Genomic DNA, 27,939 nt, shown 5'->3' on the forward strand with positions numbered 1-27,939 from the left:
TTCTCTGTCGAATCCCTGGCTAGCAGGCTCGTTCAGATAACATCAGTTTCTCCCAGTTCAACAGAGCTCACGCAGCGATGTCCTTGGCATCCGATCACAGGGAAGAGCTCACAGGCAGATTCTGCTCGCGCTGTGCCTGCCTTACAGCGCCGGTTTGCTGCTTCGGTAGTAGCAAACGCTTCCCAAGGCGTATGAAATATAGCAAGGAGAAAGATTAGTCTTACTGGGATGCCTGCATCCAACAGGAATTGTAACTCTGCGAAGAAAAATTGAATTGTGACTTCTGGTGAATGTTTCTGACGGTGTCAGCGTCTGAGAAACAAGCTGCAAGGAGAGGTAAATGAGAGGGAAAAAAAATGTGTGGGGAGAAAATGAAGTTCCCTCCGCCCGTGCCAGTGCTCAGTGGGGTCACTGGATGTACACCTGGGGCAACGGGACTTGGCAACCTGATCCACAGTTGTGATTTTTGAATTCCAACCCACTGGCCTCATATTTCTTCTGCCTTGTTTCCTATTGTCAGCACTGGCAGTCCTCCAGTTTGATTTTACCACTAATTGTGTTGCACGTTACCGAACTGAAATGAATCAAATCAAAATGCTTTTCCTGGAGCATTAGATAAAGCAGGCGAGGGTTCTGGGTAATGAGCAGATGCTGCTAATGCAGGGACAGGAGAGGCCTTGCCAGGACTCCATCTGCTCCATGCTTGCCTGGCTTTGGCTGTGAGCCACAGCTTTTGGGAAACAGCAGTCTACTTTAGCCATCCCTCTCCCCCCAGCCCTCCGGAGCCTCATAGTTTGACTTGAAAACAATGTGCTGCAACAAGAGAACATACTTTTTTTTTTTTTTTGTGTGTGTGTGTGTGTGTTTTTTAAATGCTGCCCTTCATACCCGTGCAGGGGAGATGCCGCGCTGTCCCTGTTCGTGGCTTTGAGACCCGTCGGGAGGAGTTAGTGGTACTTCACAAGTTGCAGAGTAACAACTTGGGGCAAAGGAGGGTGATTTCTGCAGGGATCAGAAGTGCTCCCGCTTGTTGGCAGGCTCCAGGAAGGGAATTTTGGCAGCGCTGCTTTCTGGGACTTGGAAATCTGCTCTCTTGTCCATTCTGATGCCCTGAAAGCTGCTGGCTGGTATTGTCCCTTCTGTACCCTCTTTGCAAAGACAGAGACGGAGTAATGTGTTTGGAGCCTTCCCCGAAGTGCCAGGACATGCTGCAAGACAGCAAGAATCACAGAATCTTCATGGTTGGAAGGGACCTTTTGAGATCATTGAGTCCAACCAAAAAAAAACCCCAAAAACCAAACCAAACAAAAAAACACAACCAAAAAACACCCCACCCCACACTCACCCACAAACAGACCCAACCCAACAATCTCGGGCACTAGAGCATGCCCTGAAGTGCCATGTCTACACGTTTCTTAAATACCTCCAGGGATGGTGACTCCACCACCTCCCTGGGCAGGCTGTTCCAGTGCCTGACCACCCTCTCAGTAAAGTCATTCTGCCTAATATCTAATCTAAACCTCCCCTGCCGCAACTTCAGACCATTTCCTCTGGTCCTGTCATTGTTCCCTTGGGAGAAGAGGCCAACACCCCCTTCTCTACAACCTCCTTTCAGGTAGTTGTAGAGGGCAATGAGGTCCCCCCTCAGCCTCCTCTTCTCCAAACTAAACATGCCCAGTTCCCTCAGCCTCTCCTCCTATGACTTGTTCTCTAGACCCCTCACCAGCTTGGTGGCCCTCCTCTGGACACGCTCCAGCAGTTCAAGAGCAGGGAAACAGGCTGGCTCGAGTAAAGGAAAAAGTTTTTGAAGAAAACCTCATGTAGCAGGTGGTATTATATTTATTCCCGTCCAGATACAGGTGGCTGTGGATGCAGAACTCTTGGTTCGGGTAAATGGTGTGTGGTTTCCCATCATGGGCAGGAAAGTCTGCCTCCCGAGTCCCCATGTTGGGAACAAAATACAGCCCTTCCTGTCTGGTCTTTCCTGAGGGGGCTGCAGAGGGATGGTGCCATTTGGAAATCTCTGTAAGAAGAGTGGTGGAGGTAAAATCTGACAGCATTTGGTGGAGACTGATGGGATAGTGGTAAGATAAAGGCACAACTCGTGACTGAGGTCTATTCTCTTGCTGTGTCGTACGGGAACTAGCTTGCTCTACCCACTGAAAGCTGAGAAACAGCATTGCAGTGAAAATAAACTGTAAAATTTTAGTTAATAAACGCCAAGCATCTACTTAGGGTCAAGGTGGCTGTGTGTTGGTGGTCCCTCTGACTAGAAGAGAAACTTGAAATTCAAGACAAGCAGCTATGAGACTTCAGACCGGTGCTCGTTTCCACCTGTGTGTTTTGTTAACTGTACTTATGGAAGTATGATGTTCCCTAAAAATTATAAGGAAATAAATTAATGTTCCCGGCTTAGAAGAAAAAATTACATGTAAGAAGTGTTTTCAAAAGGAGAAAAAGAATTTTGTTTTGTTTAAATCGAGATCGGAAGTTGGGAGGATGTGACCCACAGACAGGAAGAACGTCACGTAGATGATGTGAATCGAGAAGCTCCCACCCTTCCCACGCGACTGGGTTGTAGAAGCTGACATGAGTGAGCATGAAAACCACGAGCACGTCCAGATTCCCTGCTCTAGCACATACAGAATTTTCTCTTTGCTTTATTTTTTTTTGCAGATAACGCACGTGTAGATTGCTCTACATCTTTTCTAAAGCTGACAGCAGCTGCTGGCCGTATCGTCCTAACCTGGGAGAGCTGATGTAATGGGTCATTAGGATCTGAGCGTAGGATCTTCTGTGCCCAAACACAGCCCTCCCTCTGCGTAGCCCAAGGGTTCACTCCTAACGGGGACATTTTTTTTTGCCTCTGTGATTATGTTGCTTTTCCCTGTTACAGGTTCCGAGCATTTTATAGGAAAAGAAATTTATTTAATTTTTTTTTTGTGGCAAAAGTGTTGCCTTTTATACCAGCGAGAAACCCGTGTGAAAACAGATGTAAAAACCGGCTGCTTTTGAGCTTCCAGCTGCGAAGAAGGGAATATACTAGGGATGGGCACTCTTAATGGAGAAGAGCTTCCAGCCATTCACCTCTGATAGAGCAGGAGATGTGTCAGACCAGCTGATGCTTACGGGAACTGGAGTGTGGTCAGGGTCAGCGGTGCCCTGTGTGAGCCACAATAGTCTGAGTTGTATGTTTTATCCAAACCCCTTACAATCCAGAGTGAATTGCAAGAAATGGACTCGTCATCAGGCCTCACTTCACCAATATATTGGGTTAGAAGTTACAAACCCAAATTCTTGGCACAATCTGGGGCAAAGTGATAAACAAGGCGACCGGTGCAGTGATTGTAATGTCAAGTGTCAGCAATTATACTGTCTTCATCAGCTTCTTGTGCTTAACTCGTTTCCTTGAGCCAAGATCAAATACAAGCAAGCTGTAAAGTCTAAATCCGTTTCAGGAGTTATTGTTAAGAGCTCAATTGGAATAATCACAATTGCGGTGCAGATTTTTAGCGTGCTGTGAAAGTATTGCTTATAATTTTGATTTAGTGACTTTCTAACGCTTTTAAAATTACAGTATTAAAAAAAAAGAAAAAAGTTACTGTATGCTTGCAACCTTACCTTCACCTCAGCAAAGATATTGCCTTGGAAATGAAGTACTGGTCACTGCTGGAGGCAGGAAGATAGACTGTGTGGAGTAGTGATCTCATCTGCACTGGTAAATCTTACGCCTAATTTTTTTTTATGTTGCCATACTAATAACTTTAACTGTAATGGTGGCTTTTTTTTTTTTTTTTCTCTTACACAAACGTGATTGACTGTTACAAAGGCTTGCACGCTAATAAATACATTTTGCTGTTTCTGCAAGGAAATGCAGAATACAGAATATTCTGAGCAGTGCTTTTAGACCTAGTAGTAGCTTTAGCTATTGATAAATATAGTGGAGTGTTTGCTTTTTCTATGTAAAATTGATAATATTTTCCTGCTGTCGTGCATGGATGGATACACCTGTTTTGACAGAAGGTCCGTGCACGCAGTGACTGAAGCTTCCCACTGGTAGCAAGTAGCAGATGATGAGGATGTACGTAGGGAACTGCACACTTTTGAAGGAAGGAGAAGCAAGGGGGCACGAGCAATCCTTTTGTGAGCAAATAATTGTTCATCCTGTTGAAAGAAAATAGTATTTCTCCTGCTCCTTACGTGCCTTTTCAACTCCTTTTTACTCCTTATGTTGTGCTGCTTCATTAAACAGATGTTAACGTGTGACCTAACAAGTCACTTGTGGTTTTGATATTACCAGGGATGTTTTCACACCATATTGTGCATCAGGTGTCGCACACACTGTATTTGCCGGATAATGTAGATATTTTGAACAGATTTTGCTATTGAACATCTGGTAAAAAAAAGTACGTGTCTCGAACTGATTGTATGATTGCGTCAGCCATTTTTGCTGTCTTCTTTTTTTTTTTTGTGGTGTTTGAGATGCAATAATAATAATATTAGCTTTGTTGCCCAGATTTGGAGGGCAGAACTGTGAATTCTGGGTTCCCCAGTTTGCTCGTGTGGTCAGAAGAGGGTTGTTTGACTTGACTATTTCTTTTGTATTTTGTAGAATTTTCACGTTAATACACTCTGTTCAAACAGTGAAATGCTTACCACAGAGATGTGTAAACAAAAGACTTCCCTGAAAGCGAATTCAACTTCCTTTTCCCCTTCCTAAAAGTGGTCTTTAATTGGGATAAATGTTCTGCAAAAAAAAAAAAAAAAAGCTGAAAATACTCCTGCCTGGAGGAGCTGGGCAGCAATATTCATCGTCTGATGACAAAGTCCGGTTCTAACATCCGTGATCTGAGATCGCTATAATCTTTTATCATTGATGTTTTTTTATTTGCTTGTTTAAGCCGTCCGTCCTGGAGGTGAGACTTCACCCCTTCCCCTCGGTTCAGTTTGGAGCTGAGGATTCGCTGCGGAGGCACGGAAGCGCTGCTGCTGAGCCTTGGCGTGGGCAGAGCCGGCTGCGCGGGGACTTGGAGCCCGTGCTGTCCATTTGTATTTGTTAACTTGTTTTAAGCGTAAGTGCGTGTGATATTGAGCTAGCATTCTGTTTTTCAAAACCAGTTCAGCAGTTATTTACCTTTTAAGCAATTAACATAATTACCATTATGCTAAGAAGTAATTTTGGGAAGTTCTGCTCTGAGCCCTTATGACTCCATCGGGACAGTTTTAGTCGGGACTTATCTTTTTGATGGAAGCCTAATTGCAGTTTTGGCTTTGTGTAAACAAACAGAGGCGGCTAATTGTTTAGGCAAATAGCAGATTAATTTAAATATGCATCCCTAATAAAACAAAAATGGTCCCCATTATGGTACTCATTCCCATGGCGAGGAATATAAATATTCAGTGGGAGTGCCATTAGACAGGGATCTTAAGGATTATCTGCATTATTTCACATCGGTAGCACTTTCCAGATACCAAATAATCTTTACAAAAACAAACATAAATCAATTTAAACTCATTTAGATACCATTTCACTATGTGCAGTTTCATTACCACACTCTTGCTTCGCCTCCTTTGGGACGCGGGAGGAGTGTTTGCAAACTGGCATTGGTGCCCGTCCACAGCTGTCTGTCAGAGCTTTTATGTCTCCTTTTGAAGGAAGAGCTCCCATTAATCATTTCATCATTAATGGCCACGCTCGAGTAGAAGGAAGGCTTCTCCAGCCCTGCCTGTCACATCTGAAGATTGCTTCTCCTTTAATTCACTGCAAAGGTGGCCCAGAAGTCTCCCGTTCCGTCTGGCCCTTCTGTTCTGTAACACGCTCCTGATTGCTTCAGGTTCCTCTTATTCAGATTGTTGCTTTAATGTACCAGCTTTTAAATAGAGGATCGGTGATCTGTGCTGGGGGAAAAAAATGCAATGGCAGATGTATTGTCTTTTCAGTTATACTCCTGTATTCTCTGGGATTTGTTTTCTTTAGTGCTGTGAACTCCTCTTCACTTTCTGTTTTTCCAGAGCATCAGGATTAGGAGTTTTGCCGCTGGATGGAAACTGTTAAGAATGGTATTAAAACCCCTGACCTGATTGCTGTGTGTGTGGAGCTACAGATTCTTCACTTTAAAACTTTTCTGTGTGTGGCAGAGTGACTTAAATTTGAATGTGGGTTCTGCCTCGCTATTTTATGGGGTAATTGAGGACAAGTATATAGTAGGACAAGAGTTTAGGTGTTTAAGTCTGAGCTTCTCCAGACATGGAAACGTGAGCGAAATCAAGCAGTCTTCCTCAAGGCGGATACTAATGTTACCTGAAAATCAAAAATTAGGAATTGCTTATGGAGCAATAAAGCCTCTAATGCCAGAGATGTAATTTTGGAAGGTTTCCTCTGATCCTGTTATGTGGTGCTCTGCCGCGTCCTGAAGTTCTGGTTTCCTGCCCTGCAGTCTTTTCTGTATATTAATTTTTTTTATGAGAATGCTTTAAAGCGTACATCTTCAAATGATCTGTTATATTCTAAGATAAAGCATAGTGTTTAATTTTTTTGTACGCAGGAACGGTCAGCGTGTGGAGCCTGATGTTCGGGCGGGAGCCCATCCATCGTTACCAGCACAATCAGAGGATTCAGGCTTTAGCTCTCGGTGCAGAGGGTGCGACGGTAGCAACAGCGTCTGGCTTCGAGGTCAAAGTGGAAAGCCCTAATGACAGAGGATTCTGGCAAACTACGGAAACATTTGAAATCCAGAAGTTGGTGAGTCTCCAGGCTACTCAGCTTCATTCCAGGAGCTCCTGATCCACTAATTATTTTTGGTACAGTTAAGAGGGATCTTATAGAAATCTTACAAGAGCGTTGCCTCAACTAGATAACAGCATTATCAGCTAGAGGCTGCGATTTTGAGGCAGGTTAATGGATCAGCCTTTCATCATTGGAGAGCAAGGGTGAAATGTTGGCTTTAGCTACAAGTGAAAATGAATAAAAAAGTCCATATGGTGCAGGAGGTTGGCTGTTTTTAATTATTTTTTTGTCAACATTAAACTAAGTTGGCTCATTTTGTAAATCAGTTTTCTCGCGTAGAATTGGAGCTAAAACTCGAGGTCTCGTTCCAGACCAACGCTATGTGATTAATTCTGAGGCAGGATATTGCAGGCGAGCTAATAGTATCACTTGTGAAGCTGTAACTAGTTGTGCAGCTTCTTTAGGTTGCACCTTCTGTCACTGAAGTTTTGAGACTATTTTAATTAAAAATCAAAAGCTGTCCCATTCTCTAAAGTTTTATTATGTCTCAGAATATCAACATTTTTTTTTCTGAAAGGGTGAGGAAGCGGGTAGGAATAAATTGAGTCTTGCAGCCTCTCTCCTGTTGCAGAAAGCTACTGCACAAGCTGATGGGTATGAAGTTGTGATTTAAACCACTCCTGATTAATCCCCTCTTTCAGAGCTAATTCAGTCTTAGAATATTTAAATGTTTGGGGATTTTATTTCTCAACAAAAATGTTAAAACAACACCACTTGGCTGTGAAAAGTCACTTTGCCACACATGACAGACAGACACTCAGGATACCATGCTCCCTTCTAGGGCTGTTGTAGAAATCAGTTGGGCTGTTCAGGAGTTTAAACCCTTCCTGTGGTGAGACTTTTCAGAAGTGTCTTGAAGTTGTTCAGCCTGGAGAAGAGAAGGCTCCAGGGAGACCTTAGACCCCCTTCAGTCCCTAAAGGGGCTCCCGGAAAGATGGGGCGGACACTCTTGGTCAGGGAGGGGAGCCATAGGACGAGGGGAAGGGTTTGACACTGAAAGAGGGGAGATTGAGATGAGATCTCAGGCAGAAATTCTTTGCCGTGAGGGTGGTGAGACCCTGGCCCAGGTTGTCCCATCCCTGGAGGGGTTCAAGGCCAGGCTGGATGGGGCTTTGAGCAACCTGGCGTGGTGGGAGGTGTCCCTGCCCGTGGCAGGGGGGTTGGAACTCGATGATCTTTAAGGTCCCTTCCAACTCTAACCATTCTATGATTCTATGAGGCTGTGATGATTCTGTGAAATGGGAAGAGCAACGTCATTCTGGTCTTGTGAGAGAAGACAGGGGATGTGGTACTTGGGCTGTGCTGGTGTCATGTGTTGACTTTTCTGTTAATTAGGGTATATACACATGATTTCAGGGTAAGCATCAACTATTCCATGTTAATTGCATGAGTGTGGTGCCTCTTTCGGAGCACCGTATTTATATTCTAGCCACAATTTTTGCTTTGTGTGCTTTAAACTTACGGCTTTCTGTTTCTCATTTGAATAAGTCCATTAAGTCTTGCTCCTTTCTTTGACATCACATTTTGGTTGTTCTGTTATAATGTGTTCTGATCATTTTTTTAACTGGTCTCATTCTAAAGACTGAGCTAGATTTTTTATCATAGGAGCCAAAATTTCAAAAGCTCAGAAATTAAGTTGATAATTGGTCTTTGTCTGAAATTAATCCATAATTGGGGTGTTTCAAGATAGCCGATAACCATGCATCAGTAGTTTGCTCAGCTTAACATGTGGCAGTAGTGACGTAAAAGAATTCTTGGCTGTAATAAGAATAAAAAGTCTGCTCTTTTTAGGTCAACTTCCTTAATCTGGTTCCAGATGTTACGGGGAGTCCAGTGACAGTAGCAGCTGCAGAAGACATTGTCTATCTCCTGAAAGCAGAAGATCCTGCTGGAAAAATTCTCCATTCTGTCTATGGTCAACCTGTCACGTGTCTCGATGTGTCGGCTCACGAAGCAGCCTTTGGGGTCAAAACCTTTGGCTGGTTATTGAATGAGCCCAACCAGGTATTGAATTATTTTTTGGGGGTAAGATTTATACACCTTCATAATTAACATTCATTGATTCTCTGCTCCTCAGCAAGTCCCAGCTCATTCAGCTGGATGCTGTGTCAATGACCCTCTAGGGGGAACCCATCTCAAAAAAAAAAAAACCTCGAAAAACCCCAATAGACAACCCCTGCCCCAAAAAGCCAAAACCTCCCTCAACCTCAGGGCATCCTGAGCAGCGCGTCAAGCCTTGTATGTGCTAAAGTGCAATCTTAGGAGGATGATGCTTCTTTTTGTCCACTTGAGTACTTGAACTAAGTTTCTTCCAATTTGGTGAGGATGGTGTCACTGTTGTATTCAGGGAAGCTAAAGGATAATCGTAGGTTTGAAGCCCCGTGTGACAGTCTGCTTCTTTAAGCAGTACATCTTAGCAGGGTAGATCCAAACCAGACTGGTTTTGTAACCCTGCTGAAGACTGATGGTTGAGGAGTGCTTCTAATGCAGCTCTTCTCAAACTTCTCTGCTTGCAGAAGGGGTTATTTTGGGTTTTCAGACCCAAATAGGTAGCATAAATAATTGTATTTTAGAGGGACTCAGAATGCTACCAGAGATCCCAGGTAGCTGGTGGCAGTGTCCTGCTCCTGGACACAGCCTCACTCCAGGGCAGAGACCAAGCTGCAGAAAGACCTGTTTCCAGATGCCTTGAGAAGAGTTTCTGTCCCATTCCTGCATCTTTCCTAACTTCTTCCACTCCATAATTTCATTCTATTTTTTTGTGGTTATACTTCAGGCATGTGATGGGCTATCAGGAAAGAGGGTAGGAGGAGAGTGCTCCAGGCAGGTGGAGAAAGAAGCAGGAGATGAGCACCCAGATGAAAGGAGCCGTGGGCTGTAGTGTAAAAATGCAGCATTTTCTTTGGCAAGAGGCTAGGACAGGAAAGCTTTATTTAGGACTACCTCTGCGTTAGGAATTAATGTGTCCAGCTGCATCTAATTTCCCCTTAAAATTCACGCTCACCGGGGAAATGCTGAGGCCACCATAAATACCTCAAGGGTTGAGAGATGCTGCGAGGCCGTGCTGTCTTTATTAATTCCTTTGCTCTTCTAATCCAATTCTTTTCCCTGCAGAGGTGGGAGGTTAGAAGGTAAGATTGCCTCATTCAGGGGCATTACAGCGGTGATCGCCTTTTGTGCCTCATAAAGGAATAGAGAAATCTACTTAGGCCCCCGAGCGTCACTCCGTAAAGCCGGACATATTTCCTAATTTAGTCCTGAACTCTTTGGCATTTGATGGCAGATTGTATTAAGCCGGTGCATCAGCGCGCATCCTAATCAGGGAGATGGGACTGAAGTCGTCCAGACGGCTGGGGGCGGGGGGGGATGGGGGGGTGCTTGACAAGGACGCTGGCTTGGCATTGCCGCACCAGCTGACATCACGCCGGAAATTAATTACTAATGTCTATTATGATAATTACTCGCTTCGCGCAGACGTGAAGGGACTCCGCATTGGCTGATTACGCCGGTCACAAGTTGACAATCTGTCTTTAGGAGAGCTTTCGGTCTCGGAAACGTAATGAGGAAGAATTCCAGCCCTGCTTGCGGCTGGCTGTGCTGCCGGAGCGGGAAAGCCGTGCTTCTTCTCGGTTTGGGGTTTTCTTTGTTTTTCCTGAGGGACGTTTATTTTTTCTTTAGTGTAAGCTCACAATCCTGATGCTACTGACTGTTAACCTGCTTTCTAAGGAAAATATAGCTAGGGAAACCATCTTTTTCCCCTCTCTCTTTTTTAATCGTTGTCTAATTTTAACCAAATTTGACAGCAGAGCGGAGATCTGAGGCATAAATTTTGTAGGAACTTTTAAGTCGGAGAGTAGAAAAACATCAGATCTGTGGCATAGACTTGCCTACTGGTAGATGACAGACATCGGTGCAGGAGAGAGGGGAGAAGATAAATACTTCAACTGCGAGAAGTTCAACTTTCATTTTATTAAGCATCAGACAACCCAAGTGTGGTGGTGTTTCTGGAAAGTCTGTTTAGTGCTCCTGGAGCTCTTTGTTTTATGTTAAGCTGAGAGAAATGTCTTTAGTAAGGGTTATTTCAACTGTATTAACTCAATGTGGAATGTACTATCTTCTTTAAATTCCAAATCCTCGAAATACTGAGATGTGTGTTCCCGTCTAGACTCGTATGTGGGTAATTGTATAGACCAGATAATGAACCACAGTGAAACCCCCAACCTTGGCTTTCCCCTTCTGCCTGAAGTGGTGCTCGTGACATCCAGCGGACATGCCTCGAAGGATGGTGTGTAGCGAATAACACATTACCCTCCGTCATGCGGTTTGGAGACACCTGATCTCGACATTGCAGCAGCATCACGAAGTCTTGGCGTTCGCATGTTTGAATTTTGGGTTTGAGCATTGTATGTAAAACTAAATCCACGGATTTAAAGTAGAGCTGGCTTTGGCCATGTCAGGATATAAACTTCTTAAACAGGTGGCACTATAACTGTCAGCATTAACAGCATCTGATTTCTGATGCAATTATCTGGCTGATTGTAGGATCTGACTGAAGCTTTTCTCGTAGTTGGTATCTTTGTAAGCTTCCCTGAACGGACCATCTGCTGTCGAGTAAGTCTGGTCTCCTGCTGTAGCTTCAGGTGGGCTCTCTGCTGCTTGTGGATTATTTCTAGGAAATTTATAGGTGGTGGTGGGGAAGAACCTCTCTTCTTTTTCGCTCTTGGAGGGGGAAGAAACCTCAAACCCAACTTTGTCTTGTATTTAAAACTTAGTTGAAATTTTTTAACATATTTAACAGTTCTTGGTGGCAGAAGGTAATCAACATGGGAGGATTTGGGTTTTTTTTTATCATAGAATCATAGAATAGTTCGGGTTGGAAGAGACCTTTAAAGGCCATCTAGTCCAACCCCCCTGCCCTGGGCAGGGACACCTCCCACTAGACCAGGTCACTCAAAGCCCCGTCCAACCTGACCTTGAACCCCTCCAGGGATGGGGCAGCCACAGCTTCTCTGGGCAACCTGGGCCACCAAAGAAACTTCATATAAGCATGCAGGAGAATTTTATTTTAAACTTATGCAGCTGAAGAACTCTTTTAATGTCATGGGCATTATAATGTGTGGGTCAGAGTGTATCTGTGGCTTTGCTTGCTTTGTGCACAAACCTGAACCTTGTTTCCCAACAGGTAGATGGGGAAGAGCAGAGTGAAGGGAGGACAGAGATGATTTCAGAGCCTCCAGCATAGAAACAGAAGGCTGGATATGTTGGGATCAGATGTCTGGGGAGTTGTTTGTTATGCTGTCGGTTTTTCATCTGTTTTGAGCTGGTGATTGGCTTGTATTTGATGAATGGTGTTCAGCATCACCTGTCTCTTCTCATCAGCGGTTGAAATACTGCCTAGTTCTGCTCCTGTATCTAATGTTGCCACGGAGTTCTTCAGCCGCTTGCTGATGCGAGTGTATCCAGTAGAATTAACCATTTGAAATGGATGTTATGAACTAATATTAACTGAAAAAATTAAATTACAAATTTTGAAGTAATCCTTTAAATAGACTTTCATACTCTACAGTCTCTCTTGGATGACATTTTCAGGTCACAGCTGTTTTATATAAGCTGTTACATCTTTCTTGCACCTTATTTTAACCAAAATTCTCCTCTTTGCGAACTGGTAAGCTTGCATTTTCTCTTGTGGTGTTGTAATGTCTCCATTTCTCGTGGAGTTCCAAAGACTTCAGTTTTATATCTTGTTTTTTCTCATATAAATGATGTGCTTTTCATTTTTTTAACTAGTGTGACCCTTGTAAACAGTCTAATATTTCAATAAATTGATCTTTAAAAGCTCTTTTATTCATACCAGTAGAAGGGTAGGACTTACTGGTGACTGAATTTGAATGTACGGGACTTGCCCAGACGTTTCTCTCTGGGGAGCTGTAGGACTGTAGAGTGTTCACAGATCTTTGAAGGTGAGAGGTGTTTTAAATACCTTTTTCTTTATAAACTCCTTGGTACCATGTAGGAGCAACAGAACTCTTTTTGAGGATCTGAACTGTGTAAATTATAAATCAGGCACTGCAAGAAGTGGAGAGAGACCAGAAATTTTCCTTGCCTACATTTTGCATGATGCATTGATTAATCCCTCTCTGTACTGGAAAGTAACAACCATCCATCTTGGTTTTTCTGTGTTCGTAAATGACCAGAAATAATTTTGCAAATTCAAAAAAATAATAAAAGAATCCCTTTTGTATTGGCTAATGCTAATGATATTCTGTTTTGTTTTGGTTTTTTTTCCTCCTTTTTTCCCCTATTCATACATTTATGTGAATACCTCAAAATTGGCTTAGCTCCTTAGGGAGGTGTCTCGGGTTTTGAAATTATAGCCACTAGAATGTGCCACGAGTAGTCAAGGCGATAATCTATGAAACCAAGTGAATTCATTCAGTTTTTCCGAATTACCTTGCCTTTTCCCTGTCCTATCCTTAGCTTAGGGAGAAGGTTTTTCTGGGCTAGGGCTTGTTTTTTAGTGGATGGGCGGCTCGGTGGGTAAACATACCATCCTTTCCTCTCTGGGAACCCAAGCTCCTCCATCACTCTTCAGCCACAAGTCAGAGGAGCCCGGTGACCTCCGTCCAGGTCCTGCAGACGTCTGTCCACAGGAGAAGCCTGTAGAGGCTGGCAGAGCCCCGGCCGCTGGCAGCCCGGCCCCGGCCAGTGGCCAGGGCTGGAACATCAAGGGCTGCAGGTGCCTTGGCAGAACCACGTTGCCCAGGCTCGTGTGCTGCCCACACAACGCTTGGCTCGGCTTCTTCCTACCAGCTTGGAGCCTTGCTTTGTAACTCCAGATGAACTCTTAAAAGGAGAAAAACCAAACCGCGCTCGTTTTTAGCTTCATGTGTAACTTTTTCAGCAGGTGTAGATGTTTGGAGGACCATGTAGTGTGTGTGGCTGGCTCTGTTCAGCTGCTGGATTTGCTGCAAGCCCTTCAGACTCTTATTTTCGCCGTCCTCTGTGTGGGTCTTTAAGCGTTGCTTGAGGCTGCCGGGCGCAGCTCAGCGCATGCGAAATGAAGAGCTCTCGTTTGCCAGTGTAAAGTCACCTTTAGGATGGCATGAAAGTCAATTTTCCACATCCTCGGAGAAACTGTTGTGTTACCAGCTTTACACAATGACTTATATCTGGCAAGAACTTGCAAAATAGTCTCTCTGGCTGATTGTCAAAAATTACATCATATTGGAGTAAACTGCTTTTAAATCAAACATCCATTATTCATGTATATTAACTGCTTTTTTTATTTATTTTTTTTTTACTGGCTGTTTTGTGCATGATTTACTCTTTTTCTTTCTCTCTGATTGTCTGTCTGTCTCCCTCAGCTGCTCCTTTTAAATCTTAGCTCATCTTTAAATTTATGGAGCCAGAACACTTATCTCTGTGTACAAGTATCAATATGCTGACCTTGCGTTTGTTAATAGTCACATTTTTTTGTTGTTGTTGCAGTGTTACGTGCCATATTTACAGTAGGCAATTCAATACATTTGCACTGGGAAACTGTGCCCCTGAGGCTTGTAAACTTTGAAAATATGGGTTTTTTCCACATCCTTTTAGGAATAAAATTCAAACTTGCAGCATTGTGTACCGTATGTTGTACTTAATTTGATGACTTCTGCCACAAATGCAGATGAAATAGCCTGATCGCTTTTATAGATACCCTTTGTATTGAAGGGTTTTGACCTGAGCAAAACCCAGATCCCCTCTTATTCATGGTGGACTTGAAATTTCACCACCCTTTCTTTTGTTGGCAATATTTGTGTGTATTTAGGCAATGTTTTTTCTAGCTGGCAGAGGGATGGGCAGAAGGAAAGGTGGAGAAACATAATCTGAAATTAAATGCAAATACTGTTCCCAGTCTCGCTGCTTGTTCCTCTGCATCTTTGAGCAACTCAGATTTCTTTTTTGTTTTGATCTTCTGTCTCTAAAATGACGGAAATCTCTGCCCTAGATGGTTCTTTTGGAGAAAGTGGTTCTTTAATGTGTCCTGTGTGTTATTCGATAAAGAAAAGGATGTAGGTTTTGCGTGTGGTTTTATGGTATACCTTTTGCTAATATTTATGCTACTCCGTTCAATACTTTGTCTAAATAAGAATGAAATATTCCGTATATACAGAGCGCTCAGCCCAGTTCTGAGAGACAGCTCGGTTTTTACCGCGTGTGCGATGTGGTGACTTCTGACGAGGAGCAGAAATGGGCTTGGGGAGGGAAAGGAGCTCTATCACAAAGCAGTTGTCTGCTGGCCTTCGGCCAGGACAGTGGGTTGAACACCCCTGCTCTTGTTGAAAGTACCACAGGCTCTTTGATAACAAGTGCTTGGGGATTTGTTGTTTTAATGTTCCGTCCAAAAAAGACATCTCCAGCAACACAGGATCCCAAAACACCTGCTGGGGTATTGGACATGCATGGAAGAGTTCCATCAACAGCATTTCCTTCAGTTCCTTGGTTTTTCTTGGAAGTATCTCAACCAGAGTACATTGACCATGCTTGACCTCACTTAGCTGCAAGATGTAACAAAGCTCACAGCTCAGCTATTCTGGCTACAGAGACTTTAATTCTTTGTGAATTAATTTAGTCTTCTTTCTCGAGTTCTTGGACAGCATTTAAAGAGAGTTCCCCGTACCCACCGCTCTGCGGTTTCCTCAAGTACAGCAACTTTTCCTTTCTTCTCCTGCCTGGGCTCGTGAATTCGCCAGCTTCTGGGCGCATCTCTCCGAGAACAGTGGCCACAGGTTGAGACTTGCCCGACTCGCGCAGTAAAGAGGGGAATTAGTCTAATGCACTGCCTTAACAAAAGAGAGAGTACGGGCATGAATAATTAATACCACTAGTCTGTGGCAATCGGATAAAATGAAGTCCCATTTGCTCAGCCTTATTAAAAGAGAGAGAGGGAGAGGGAGAGATGGTAAAGGTCGTTAAGGGACTTGTAACATGGAAAGAATCGCCTCTGAGATGGATAATGTGTTTTCTAATCTCTGTGGTCTTTAACTAAACATAATGGTAAAGGTACTCTGGCTATTTCTGGCTTGTTGAATTATTAAGCATTCTGGGAGATTGCTTGGCTCTTACCCAATAACTTAGACTTTTTCATTTGAAGAATGTTAATAGGTAACACTTTTTATTTTGTGCGTTGGGTCCTGAGACATCTGCACTGGGTATTTAATGCTTTTCCTCCCTTGTGTCCCCCGGTCCCACTGGGGGAAGGGATGCTCGTTAGTGTGTTATCCCAGGGGACTTCATTTCACACCTAAATGCTCTTGGTTCACTTACCTTCAGTTCGGTACCTATTAGGTCACTGGTCCTGGGCGTCCATTATAGGATTATAAATATCTTTAAAAGGGTAATCCCTTTGCAGTGTGCATTATGGGATTATAAACCTCCTAAAGATCTTACGCTTTATCTGCCCTTTAACATACAGGCCCTTATTTCAAGTCCCTGTTGACCAGGTATTTTCATTCTTTCTCCTTGGCCTTTGTAAAGAAAATCCTTGTTGCCTTGGGATATTATAGGAGAGCTCATCAGAAGTGTTCTAGCAACTTCAAAGTTGTCATCAGTATGCTTTTAAAACCCCTGTCATCAAGAAATTATTATTCAGACTTAAAAAAAGCATTCTAAGTTCTTTCTGTTGCTTGATCTATCGCTTTGTCAGGATAAGGTTTTGAAATTCATTTGCAGACCATAAAATTGCTCAAGACAGAAGTTGAATTTAAAGATAGGTAAAACCTGGAATCTTTCTTCCAGTGGTAGAGCTAATTGGCTAGAAATAAACATGTGCATTATAATATTTCAAAAAACAACACAACAGTCTTTAACGAATGGAGACTGATGCGAGAAGGGAAGGATCTGGAGGGAGTAGGAGAAGGTAAGACAAAAGCTTTTCTCCCACTTCTGTGGATCTGAACCTTTATTTTTTACAGATTCGCTTTCTTAGATGCAAACACTTTAAATTGGTGGCCATCTACAAGTTACGTGAGGAGAAATAAATAATTTTTGGATGGTGCTACCTACATAGGAGGATTGCCACAGGTCTAAAATTGAGACTGCAAGTGGGAGAATGTGTAATATTTGCTCCGGTGTAAAACAGGGGAATCATTAAATGCTACATGGAAGCAATTTTTCATTATAGTCTTTCATGGCCGTAACTGAGTTCTCAAGTATGTCTCGTATGTTTATAGGATAGATGGGGAGCTATGGTCATTTAGAGAAATTAATAGTTTATGGATGTTCAGTTTAATTATTAGCCCCGGGGGACTTCTGAGAAGGCAGCGCTTGGCCCTCTCCTCTCCAGAGCTTACCCTGCAGCTGGGAAGGGCTGGTTCAGGGACTCAACTGGGAGCTGGAGCACATTGCTGTTGACCCCATTGTTTATTGTTTGCAAGTTGAATTCAGCAGTTTATTGACTTTTGTCTTTTGTTCAGAACTTTTCCAAGGAGGAATTCGGTTGCCAGGCACAGATATTAATTTCCTTTGCACTGAAAACCGTGCAAAGGACCTTTGCCAGAACGTCGTTATCGCTGGGTTTGGTTAGTGAGCAGTTGGAAGCGGTGCTGCAAGTGAGAACAGGCTGTAAATTGGTTTTTACCTTGAAGACTAACATTTTCATGCAGTTTGTAACAGCTTTTTTGTAGGTACAGAAGCTTAAATTAACTTTTTAGCAACTTTTATGTCCTAAGTCTCCCTACAAAGGTAGAGTCTTTCTTGCTTTACAGAGCTTGGCTAAAATTGCTTTTGTTTTTTGGGTGTTAAGGATGAAAAATTGCCAGCTGAAGACTGGGATTTGAGGCATAGAGCTTCACAGAGACAAGGCTGGGAAAGGGAACTGGTTGGGAGATTATAAATATTGTAAGCAGTTGAGGAAGTTGGGTCTGAATGTGTTGATTCTAACAGGGAGCTGATGATACGTCTGAATAAAACCATGTCTGCTCTTTAGTTGGGAGAAATGGTAGGTGGAGGAAACCTGCAGTGTCTGCCCTCCTCTCAGTATTCCAAGAGATTTTTAAAGGTTCCTTTTGTTGCCTGGAGGCATCCGTCACAAAATGATCTTCTCCTCTCTTAATTCAGCCTCTGAGATGCATACTCAGATTGCAGAGATAGGAAGTGAAAGGCCAGGCAGCATCACTGGGGTGTTTTGGCAAATGTTGAAATAATAGGTACAGATAGTGTAATTATTTATTAAACTGCGTGTGGATGTAATCAGGGAAGTAGACATTAAGAATATTGATGTGACGTTGACATAGCCATGCTGATGTTGCCACGGAAGCCATAAGTTTTTTTTTTTTCTGATGTTTTAACAACCATTACTCTTTTCATGGTCATAAGTTTCTTTTAAATTAAAGGCGCATCACCATGAAATTTAATAATGTTTATGAAGTTACATAAAACCAGGCACCGTGCTGAGCTCCACTGGGCTTTGACCAGTATGTTTTTCTGCTTCTAAAAATACTTGCTCTCCTAAATTGAAAGGCCCAAACAGGTAAATCTCATCTGGCCCCACAGGGAAGAGGGTGAACGTGATTAAAGGAGAAGAGGGTGAACAGACAGAAAACAGCTCGTACCTCTTTTCCAGTCTCTGGTCGAATCGTCTTGGATGTTGCTTAAAATCAGGGTTGTTTTCATTCCTTTCCCATCTGAGCTGCCACCTCAGATGTAATATTTCTCTTCATCTGTTTCTGCTGCAGGATCTGTGCAGAAGCCATCAGCAGGGCCTGTCAGCGCTGAGTCAGTGCTCAGCTCAGCTCTGCTCTGCAGTTTTTCCTGTATTTCAATCTTTCTTGCATGGTCCATCTGTCTAAACCTTCTAAATATTTCCTTTTCCATAGGACTACAAAGATGATGAGGGGACTAGAACATCTCTCTGATGAGGAAAGGCTGAGGGACTTGGGTCTTTTTAGTCTGGAGAAGAGAAGACCGAGGGGCATCTGATCAACACCTATAAATATTTAAAGGGTGGGTGTCAGGAGGATGGGGCCAGTCTTTTTCCAGTGGTGCCCAGTGACAGGACAAGAGATAACAGGCACAAACTCAAACATAGGAAGTTCCATCTAAACATGAGGAGGAATTTCTTTCCTGTGAGGCTGGCAGAGCCCTGGAAGAGGCTGCCCAGGGAGGTGGTGGCGTCTCCTTCTCTGGAGACGTTCAAAACCCGCCTGGACACGTTCCTGTGCAGCCTGCTCTGGGTGACCCTGCTTTGGCAGGGGGTTGGACTGGGTGGTCTCCAGAGGTCCCTTCCAACCCCATTTCATTCTGTGATTCTGTAAGCCTTAAAAACTTGACCTGGAGAAAATCTGTATGGCTTGCTTTGCCTGGCTGAGAGCTATACCCGTACCCATACCGGTTGGCAAGAGCCTTGCATCCCTGCTTCTCGATAAATTCCACTGTCAAACTGTATTTCCTGATTTTTGAGGCTATGTCGTTGGCCTTCTCAATAGGCATAGATCTATATCTTGGTTATGGATTAGAATATTGAGAAACAAGTCCTGCAGACCGTCGCTGATGGTGATAATTCTGCTCTGCTTTGTGCCACAGCAAAATGTAGCTGTTGTGCCCGTGCTACGTTTAGCCGGTGTTTGTTCTCTTTCTGCCAGATTCTTCTTTACAATCTGGAAACAAGTCAGTGTCTGAAGAAGATGGGCAACTCCATGGGTGACTTTACGTGTGTCAACCTCCAGAACAGTCCTCCAAACATGCTTGTTACAGGCAATAAGGACAGAAGGTAGGTGCTACCAGGAGCTGTAACCCATCTCAAAATGAGCTGACTTCCTGTCCTGCTGTCCTACAGCTGGACCTGCTAGAATTTGTTTCTCCTCTAATGCTTCAAATGCAGCCTGCGTGAACTTCAGGAACAAAATATTAGGTAATAGTTGGATGTGGCTGCCAGTTTGCTTTGTTTCAGAAAGCTCCATGGGAAGACTTTCTTTTTAAGCCATTTGGTGGACGCAGTTGGTGTACAGCCCAGCGAGACCACTTGGAATATCTTCCACTTCCCCACCACCACCCGCAAAATTAGTTTGGCATTTAAAAGCTCACTTTCTGATATTAAAAAAATAACCTAAGGGATGAATCATGTAGGATGAGATGGGTCTGTCTGCCAAATGATGTCAAGAGTGTATTTCGGAACACTGTGTTGTCCCTCAGGTGACAAAAAAAAAGAGACTTTCATATGAACAGATTCCAGCTTCTATTTAGCTGATTAGCAGCTTTCTCTTTAACTCCTTGGCTTGGGGAGTAGGATTTTCCCTGCACAATATCTGGTGCCAGGAATGGACGCGCTGGGAACAGTCAGCGCGAAAGGATTAAAGTGCTTAAAAAGACCCTTTGAGTCCAATTTTTAGGTTTTCTTTTTTTGGCTAGTTATCTGTGGGGTCTGATCCAGTGCACCAAAGGAGATGTGGGATGGCGAGGAGCCAGTCTCTAATGGCTCCCAGTTCCTTCCCTCCTCCTTTCTGCGCTGGGCACCAGGCTGCAGGTGGTGGTCTGGTGTGGTGGTGGGTATCAGATTGTAAGGCGGATACTTCCCTTTGCCAAATCCCAGACCTCCGTCCCGCCAGTGCAGCAGCTTGCAAAAATGATTATTTTGTCAAACAGCTTTTTTTTTTTTTTCCCTTCTCAGTGAATAGGCAGCGCAAGCAAACCTCACACTTCCTCAGCAAAGGGGATAAAGGAAATATCTGAAGCTTGACACGTCTAATTGAATGCTTGGGAGTTTTTCTCCTCTAAAAGCAGATATTCGATTTTCCAAAGCACCCCAGTAAAACAGCCTCCAATTTTGATCTCTCTTTATCAGTAGATAAAGCTGATATCCCTTAAGTGAGATTGAAATGTACTCCCTTCATACTAGAGTAAATGTCTGTGCCCTTTCCCCTCCGGAAAGCTTTTCAGTGTTTCAGCTCCAGCATGGACCGAATTCAGGGGTTGTCCATCACGAAAATAACAAGAAGTTGGGAATCAATAGTTCAGCAAATAAGTTTGGCATCCAGGAGACAAGCCAACGGGTGTCTCAGAGGTCAGTTCCTCGTGGTGCTGCCTGAAGGGTATTAAGGGTTTTTTATCAGAGTTAGGTTGATGGTTGGACTAGATGATCTTAAAGGTCCCTCCTGACCTAGACAATTCTATGATTCCATGAATAGGTGCTGGGTGTCCTCAGGTGGGATGGGGCTTGGAGCTCCGTAACCCTTTTATGGAGCAAGTGTACAAAATAGAGACCTTGCCGTGGGAGTTCAAACTGCTGAGGGCCAGCAGGGAAAGGTGTTGCTGGAATTAAATACAGCGCTTTCACGTTTCTATGAGTACGTGCTATTCTTTTATTCAAAGCAGTGATTTTGAGAAGTTAACACAGACCACCCTGTTGAAGTGCAATGTTTTCGGAAGGGCCTGTAAAATTTTTTTCCGTCAAAAAAAAAATACTCCTGAAGCATTGCTGATGTGTTTGATTGCTGAGCTGTGCTTCATGCTGGCAAGAGATCTGACACCGGGGAGCGTGCGCTGACGCTCTGCGTAGGAACAGCCTTTTTCTTGGTCACCCTGAGATGGAGCGTAGCGTTGGGAAAGCAAATGTATGGCCAGGCCAGTGTGTAACATCAGGGAAAGATGTGGATCAAAACATGTATTCCGTGCTCTCCTAAAGGCAAGTGAGCTTCATAGATAGTCTAAAAGGAGAGTCAAAGCCTGAGAACACCTTCACCTGTGAACTGGGATGGATCTGATGTGCTCCCACTGAGCCCAGCTGCTGAGGCAGGAGAGGGCAGGCCCTGCCAGGTCTGCGTTAGAGCATCACATTAGATTTGCAAAATGCTTTTCCTTTTTTTTTTTTTTTTTTTTAAAGCACATCTAAACAACTCAAGTATACCTCTGGTTCTACCAAGGGTGTGCCAGAATGGACACCTGCCTGAAACCTGGGTCCTTGCTAATGAAATAAGCAGGATACAATTGGATCTTTGGTTCCAACTGTGCTCACCAAACAGAAGAAGCTTTGATTGCCGTGCAGAACACGTGCAGTAAGATAGGGAGAGCGCTGGGTGTGAACACTTCCAAAATCCCCCGTCCTTACCCAAGCACAGCTCTAATATGTAGCCAAAGCCTCTCTCTGCTGGAGTTGGAGAAAGCGAGAAGTCTCTTCTCGCCATCGGCAATTGTTGTGATGGGGTTTTCCTCAGGGTGACTGCGGAGCCACACAGAGCGTGCTCCTCGCTCCGTTCCAGCCTGTTTTTCTATGTCAGATGGATGTTGCTCTGCTGGAGTTTTGGACTCTTCTGTTGCCTTTTCTTTCAGTTGCTGAAATGTGTTATTTGTAAAATCATATGATGCAATCTCCATTTGAGAAAGGAAAAGGAAAGACTTGCAACACCATTAGGATCGTAGCAGGGGCATGGAATAAACTACAGTTAATGTGTTGGAACAAGTGTGTTTTGGCCTTTTCTGGAATTAATGTGTACCTGATGGTTTCATTCTTGTTATCCATCAGCTGGGAGGAACTTTCTCTGGCTTCTTTTCAAATCTGAGATCAGTATTTCCCCTCTACTGCTGTTTTCACTTGCTGCATTTTTTTTAATCGTGTATGTCCTTTGCTTTATCTCTTAATCTTGATCTGTAAGGATCAAAACCCATAGTCCTTTGTGATATATACTGGATTTGAAACTTAACACCATTAGCTTTAGCTGGTTTTGTGGACTTGTTGCAGTAGTTGAAATCTAAGCTCTTGTTCTATAGTTCTGCTTCGTTAAACATAGCCTAGTCTTCGGTATGTTTCTCTTCAAAATGCCTTATCTGAGTGATCAATAATTTCTGAAAGATCAGAAATTATTATTATTACCTAAAAGCTGCTCACAGTCACTGGTGGCGTTTTTGAAATAATTTCAGAAGAGATGCTGATTTGGGTGCTTGTGGAGCTTTGTTTCGATATTGGTGAATAACTCAAGTGTATAAACCTGTGATTCCCTTGACTTGTCTCTTGAATTTCCACACGCTTAGTCCCTTCCTCAATCTTTGTAATAATAGTTCTTTCCTTGATCCTCATAATAACATTACCCCTTGGCCATAGTGGACTTGGGTTAGGTCCCAAGGGGCAGGATGTGTTAGCAATACGCCCAAAACACGGGACTTTATGCCTCATGGAATCGCTGATGTTTTGGGAGGCACAGGCAGAGGACCTTTCTCCAAATTTCACTTACATTTTATGTCACCTGGGACTTGTAAGGAGACAGAGAGAGGAAAAGTTTGCCTCAAAAATTCTTGGATAATAGAAGTCAGAGTGAAGAAGAGCGTCAGCTGTGTTGGGTTTCTGCTGCTGTCCTACGAAAGCAGTGCAGGTGTCCTAGATGTACTTTCATATCCCCAAAGTTCTTGTGCTCTCAGAACCCACAGGCTGCAGACCCACAGCTGGTTTTATCTCTGTTCTTTATTTGCTTTCGTTCAGGGTCAGGGTGTTCGATCTCCGCAAAAGCGAATCTTTGTGCTCCTTCTACGCCCACCAGTTAGGAGTGTCTGCGGTCCAGATGGATGACTGGAAGATCGTCAGCGGAGGAGAAGAGGGCTTGGTCTGCGTGTGGGACCAACGGATGGGCACCAAGCTCTGGGAAATGCATGCCAGGTAATGCTGTCTGCCTGGGGTCCTATTGCAGGGGCGTTTATCGGATCTGACTGACAGGAGGAAGGTGAGGATGGGATGATGCAGGACCAAAATGATTAACATGCCCATGTCTGAAGCTTCTGAGAGTTCTGTTAGTTTTCATGCGATTTGGGAACAGATTGCCTTCCCACCTGGAGTCCTGTGCGTGTTTCTGTGTGCGCCCTTTAGCTGTCGTAGGCTTTTTTACTCATTAGTTAAGAGAGTGCTTCAGTCGGCATAAGGGAGCATGGAAATTGTTTCCCCTGGATTTTCTGTGAATTCAGTTAGTGTCTTCCCCGCACCTCATCCCCAAGCAGTAATTGCTTCATTGAGCCCTGGATTTAAACTGCTGGACTCCTGGCTGTTGTCTCCAGAGTGACTGGTTCTGGCTGTCTCTCTCTGCTATATCTTTACACAGTACCTGGGTTTCTGTTCCCCTCGTTCACACTTTCCCTTAGCAGTAACGATCAGAGCCAGGCTGGTATTTAAACTCATTTAAATATTAAAATGCCAGTTTGTACTGAAAGCACAAGAAGTACAGTACTGAAAGTACAAGCAGAGACCAGTATCCTGGAGTTAACAGAAGACTGTTGGCTGCTACAGCCGAATTATGATTTGCTGATCAAGGCACGATTCCAGGGAGTCAGCTTTGTCTGAACGCAGACCTCAAGGATTTAGCTCCTTGTAAGTCTGAGTGATACCCTTAATAAAATGAAGATAAATCTTGATCTTTTTTTTTTTTAATGCATCTTTCCTAAAGAGGAGCTAGAATGAGGTATTTACAGGCAGAGAAGTTCAAGTTGGAGTTGTCATTGATTAATAGCATTTATCTCCTTCTCTTTTGACCCTGTGAATTATAAAGCCCGTTGTGATGCGGCTGATGCATTAAGGACAATATTGCATTGATTGTCTCCTGGAGCAGTGCTAATGAGCATGCCAAGGAGAGCAGGCTGAGCTTTGAGGGTGCACTAAAAGTGAAACCATTAGATTAAACATTTAAAATACTGTTTAATCTATATAGGAATCGGAAGGGATTGCTTCAATCCAAAAGGCCTCCCTAGATAAGAAGGCGTGTGTGGTGTTACCCATCCCTGCAGCCCAGTGTCATGGATGGAAACCACGGGCAGGAACGAAGGGAGGTGACAGGAGACACATTAGGGTCGTGGAGATAACCCATCTTAATCTGAGAAATTACTCCTCCTTGAACAGTAAATACTGTTAAAGGGGCTCAGGGTGAGTTTTTTCACCAGTGAGAGGAAAAGGAAAGAAAACCTCTTAGCTTGTGCCGTACAGTGCATTTCTCATCAGCCGTAGCTCAGCTCAGTGCTTGGGGATGGGGCTGTGGGGTCCAGGTGTCTCCTGATGGTGTCTCCATCCTTCACTTTGGAAACATCCTGCTCTTCCCAGGATGTGCTGCTGCTGCGGTCCCTACAGCAGCGGAGCAAGCAGGCACCCGCATCCCTTGCAGCTCATGTGCTGCCAAGTGTCGAAAATATTTTCTGGCCTCACGTGTGTTCTGGTGACAGCCCACTAGATGGGGATAAAAGCTGTGTTTATTTGCTCCGGATAGGAAAAGAGCCAAAGGTGCAGGTTCCCAGCCTCTGGCCATAGAGAGGGCACTGATTTAAACGAATTCTTCTTTAATGCAGCGTGATTCCTTTACTGCACTTGGATTTTAGGGGTCTAACGCAGGTGGTGTCTCACACAGTGCTGTGGGTTATTTTTCAGGCATCCAGTCCGCCACGTGTGGTTTAATTCTCACAGCCTCATCACTGCAAACATCCCTGATGACAAGACCCCCCGAGGCGCCAGCATCGCGGATGATGACCTTACTGCGCACCGCAAGTGAGTGACCTAGCTCAGAAGGGCAGGAGTTTTGGCCCTGCAAAGATCTGATTTATTATATATTTTAAAATGGCACACTAAGCACCTGAGTCACGATCCAGAGCAGTAATAGAGAGGGTATAGCATCTAAAAAAATAAAATAAAAAAAGTTCAAAGAGAAGGCTTTCAAAACCATGGATGAATTGGGTCTGTCTTTACTTCTGAGCTCAAAAAAAAACATTTCTTTTTCAGCAAGGGAATATTAAAGGCCACTGAAGCCAGACAGGGAATTGCAGCCCTTTCCTTGCTCTAAATATTAGTAATGATGCGTCCTCCTAAAGGAAAACTACAGGCATTTAAACCCAGGTTTTGTTATTTGCATCTCAGGTGGCTGTTAGCATGTCTAATTGAGCTATCAAACTACCACGTACTTACCTTCCCCCTTCCTGACTGGAGCAGAAATGTGTCAGCAGATGACAGTCACGTCTCCGCATCACCAAAGTGAATGATTCACCATTCACTTCCAGGGCTCAGTGGGATCCCTGGGAGGAGGCAGGAGGGAGTTTTCTGTGATAAAACTGTGCAGACAGCCCTAGTGCAGAAGGGGTAGGGTTTTATATTCAGCTTTTGAAGCATCAAATTTTGAGCCTTTATGGCAATCTCTAACTTTGTTTGTTTCCCCTGTTGAAATATATAATTAAGGTAAGGTGGTGCGTCCCGGTTGTGTTTTTTCCAGGCACCGGGGAATCATTTATGCCTACGAGTTCTCCGTGGACCAGCTGGCTGTAGAAAGCGTCCTCCCCATTTGCCGCTCTTCCTACGATGAAGTGACCGGCTACAACTACAACATTGGCCTTGCGGTTCCCTACGATAACATTTAGGTAACTCACTTTACTTGGCTTCTGTGGTTCCAGCCCTCTGCCGAGTACGTGGCCAAAGGCAAAAAGGGGATCCACAAGGGGCAAGCGCCAAAAAGGTGGCGTCGGCTCGAACCGGCTGAGCATTTGCCGAAAACTTGGGAATATGAACCAGAAGAGAGCGTACGGCTGCCCTCGAGCACATCCCAAATGTTTGGGGTCCGCTGTGGTGGAATGGGGAGACTGAAGAGTTAAGGGGAACAGTATACTTGAGAGTAAACACAAGTGTTCCTTCCTGCTGCCTGTGGGAAAAATGCTGCTGATCCCATCTTGGCCGAGGACAACAGTCGGGAAGCGAGAGCCCCGGGTGGCAAACTGAAGTGGTGGGAGGCTGGGAAACTCATGCCTGTCCTGAAAGGGAAAGGAAAAACACCAAGGACTTGAGAAAAGCATCTTGCTGAGCCCCATGTTTGAAAATTCTTTCCTTGTAACAAGCTGCTTATTCTTCTTTTCCTTGGGGTGCATGGGAATGTGTCTAGGAACAGGACCGTGCACAAAAGGTTATGCTGGTTGGGAGAGGGGATGGTGATGGAGAGAGGGAGGGGAAGGTTGGCCTTGGCCAGGCTGGATGCTTGGAAACTCAGCAGGCCACACGTATCAAAATTATTTTAAAATAATTTATTTTTTTAATTCTCTAAAATTCTGGATTAAATCTTTTCTAATTGTATGTGTATGTGCTTGTGGGTTATTTTGTTCGTAAGTCTTTTAGGGTGAGCTAACCCTTGTGCACTGAAACAAAAGGCCGTCGTGTCTCAGGTCAGTTGTCACGTATGTTCTCTGCTGGATCGTGCCCCTCCACGGCACCTGGAGGATTTCCCTGGGTGCCTGGGACTGGGGTTTCTGACACTGTCCTCACTTCCCAGCTGGGAATTGATCACTTTGGTTTAATGAAGCGGGAGGGATGAACTGGCCACCATCCCTCTGCATGGGGAGTCCACACTAATGTTGTGGAGAAGCATCAAGGCCGAAATAAATAGTGTAGAACCTCAGGTGAGAAAGAGGAGTGAGGCTTTATCTTAAATCCAGGTTGCGCTGACAGAGGTAGAACCAGTTTGACGAACAAGAGCTCCAGTCCTGCGTGGATATGTTTTACTGGTTTAAAACTATTTTGTGGTTGTGATTTGCCCTTGTAAACTTACTGGTACAAGCCAAAGCCACGTAAATCAAGTTTAAATTGAGGTTAAGTTTTAACTTAACGCCTTTTTGCTGGCTTAATGGAATCCATTTAAAAGTCCAGTGCTGGGAGGGGTGCAGGAAATGTGCCTGAACTGGCAGGAAAGGGGCTGGTGGGACTGTCACTTCCACCATCAACCAGTCACCAAGGCAGCCCCTGGAGAGCCTTGTGCTGGGCTCCTCCTGCCTGGAGAGAGTTGGATTTCCCAGCTCTTCCTTGGCTTTGGCTTGGGGTGATTTTCCATGGCCCCATGGCCATCTTTCTTGTGTGGGTTTGGGTTGTAACAGCTTTTCCCTTGTGATAGACTGATACAAGAAGTGCAAGGGGCAAAGTCATTCTGACCAATAAATTTTATCTTTTTATAAAGGTTTGGTCTTCCTTTTCTTCTTTTTTTTTCTTTTTCTTTCTCTGCCCTCCTGGGAAGCCAGCTCCTTCCCTTCATTCCTGGAAGAGCAAGAAGTGTCACGCATATGTAGTTTGGACAAGAGCTCGGCTGAAACCTGTCAAGTAAATAATAGTTTCTGTAGCAGGAACGATTGTGTGGGTTGTTCCAGCCCCTGTGTCTTCTCATGTGGCTGAACACGGAGAGTTTCCA

General features: G+C 44.1%; 1 protein-coding gene across 1 annotated transcript in view; it reads left to right on the plus strand.

Moving 5' to 3' along the window:
* Nucleotides 1-27,707, plus strand: part of FBXW8 (F-box and WD repeat domain containing 8) — a 57,309-nt gene extending 29,602 nt beyond the window's left edge. Inside the window, exons 6-11 of the mRNA XM_074159676.1 lie at nucleotides 6,546-6,742; nucleotides 8,579-8,791; nucleotides 19,411-19,538; nucleotides 23,238-23,411; nucleotides 25,158-25,274; nucleotides 25,990-27,707. Of these exons, the coding sequence (XP_074015777.1) occupies nucleotides 6,546-6,742; nucleotides 8,579-8,791; nucleotides 19,411-19,538; nucleotides 23,238-23,411; nucleotides 25,158-25,274; nucleotides 25,990-26,134 (974 nt within the window). The 3' untranslated portion in view covers nucleotides 26,135-27,707. The remainder of the gene's footprint in view (nucleotides 1-6,545; nucleotides 6,743-8,578; nucleotides 8,792-19,410; nucleotides 19,539-23,237; nucleotides 23,412-25,157; nucleotides 25,275-25,989) is intronic.
* The last annotated feature ends 232 nt before the right edge of the window (nucleotides 27,708-27,939 follow it).

This window comes from Numenius arquata, chromosome 16 (genome assembly GCF_964106895.1).
Source record: "Numenius arquata chromosome 16, bNumArq3.hap1.1, whole genome shotgun sequence".
Classification (NCBI taxonomy): domain Eukaryota; kingdom Metazoa; phylum Chordata; class Aves; order Charadriiformes; family Scolopacidae; genus Numenius; species Numenius arquata.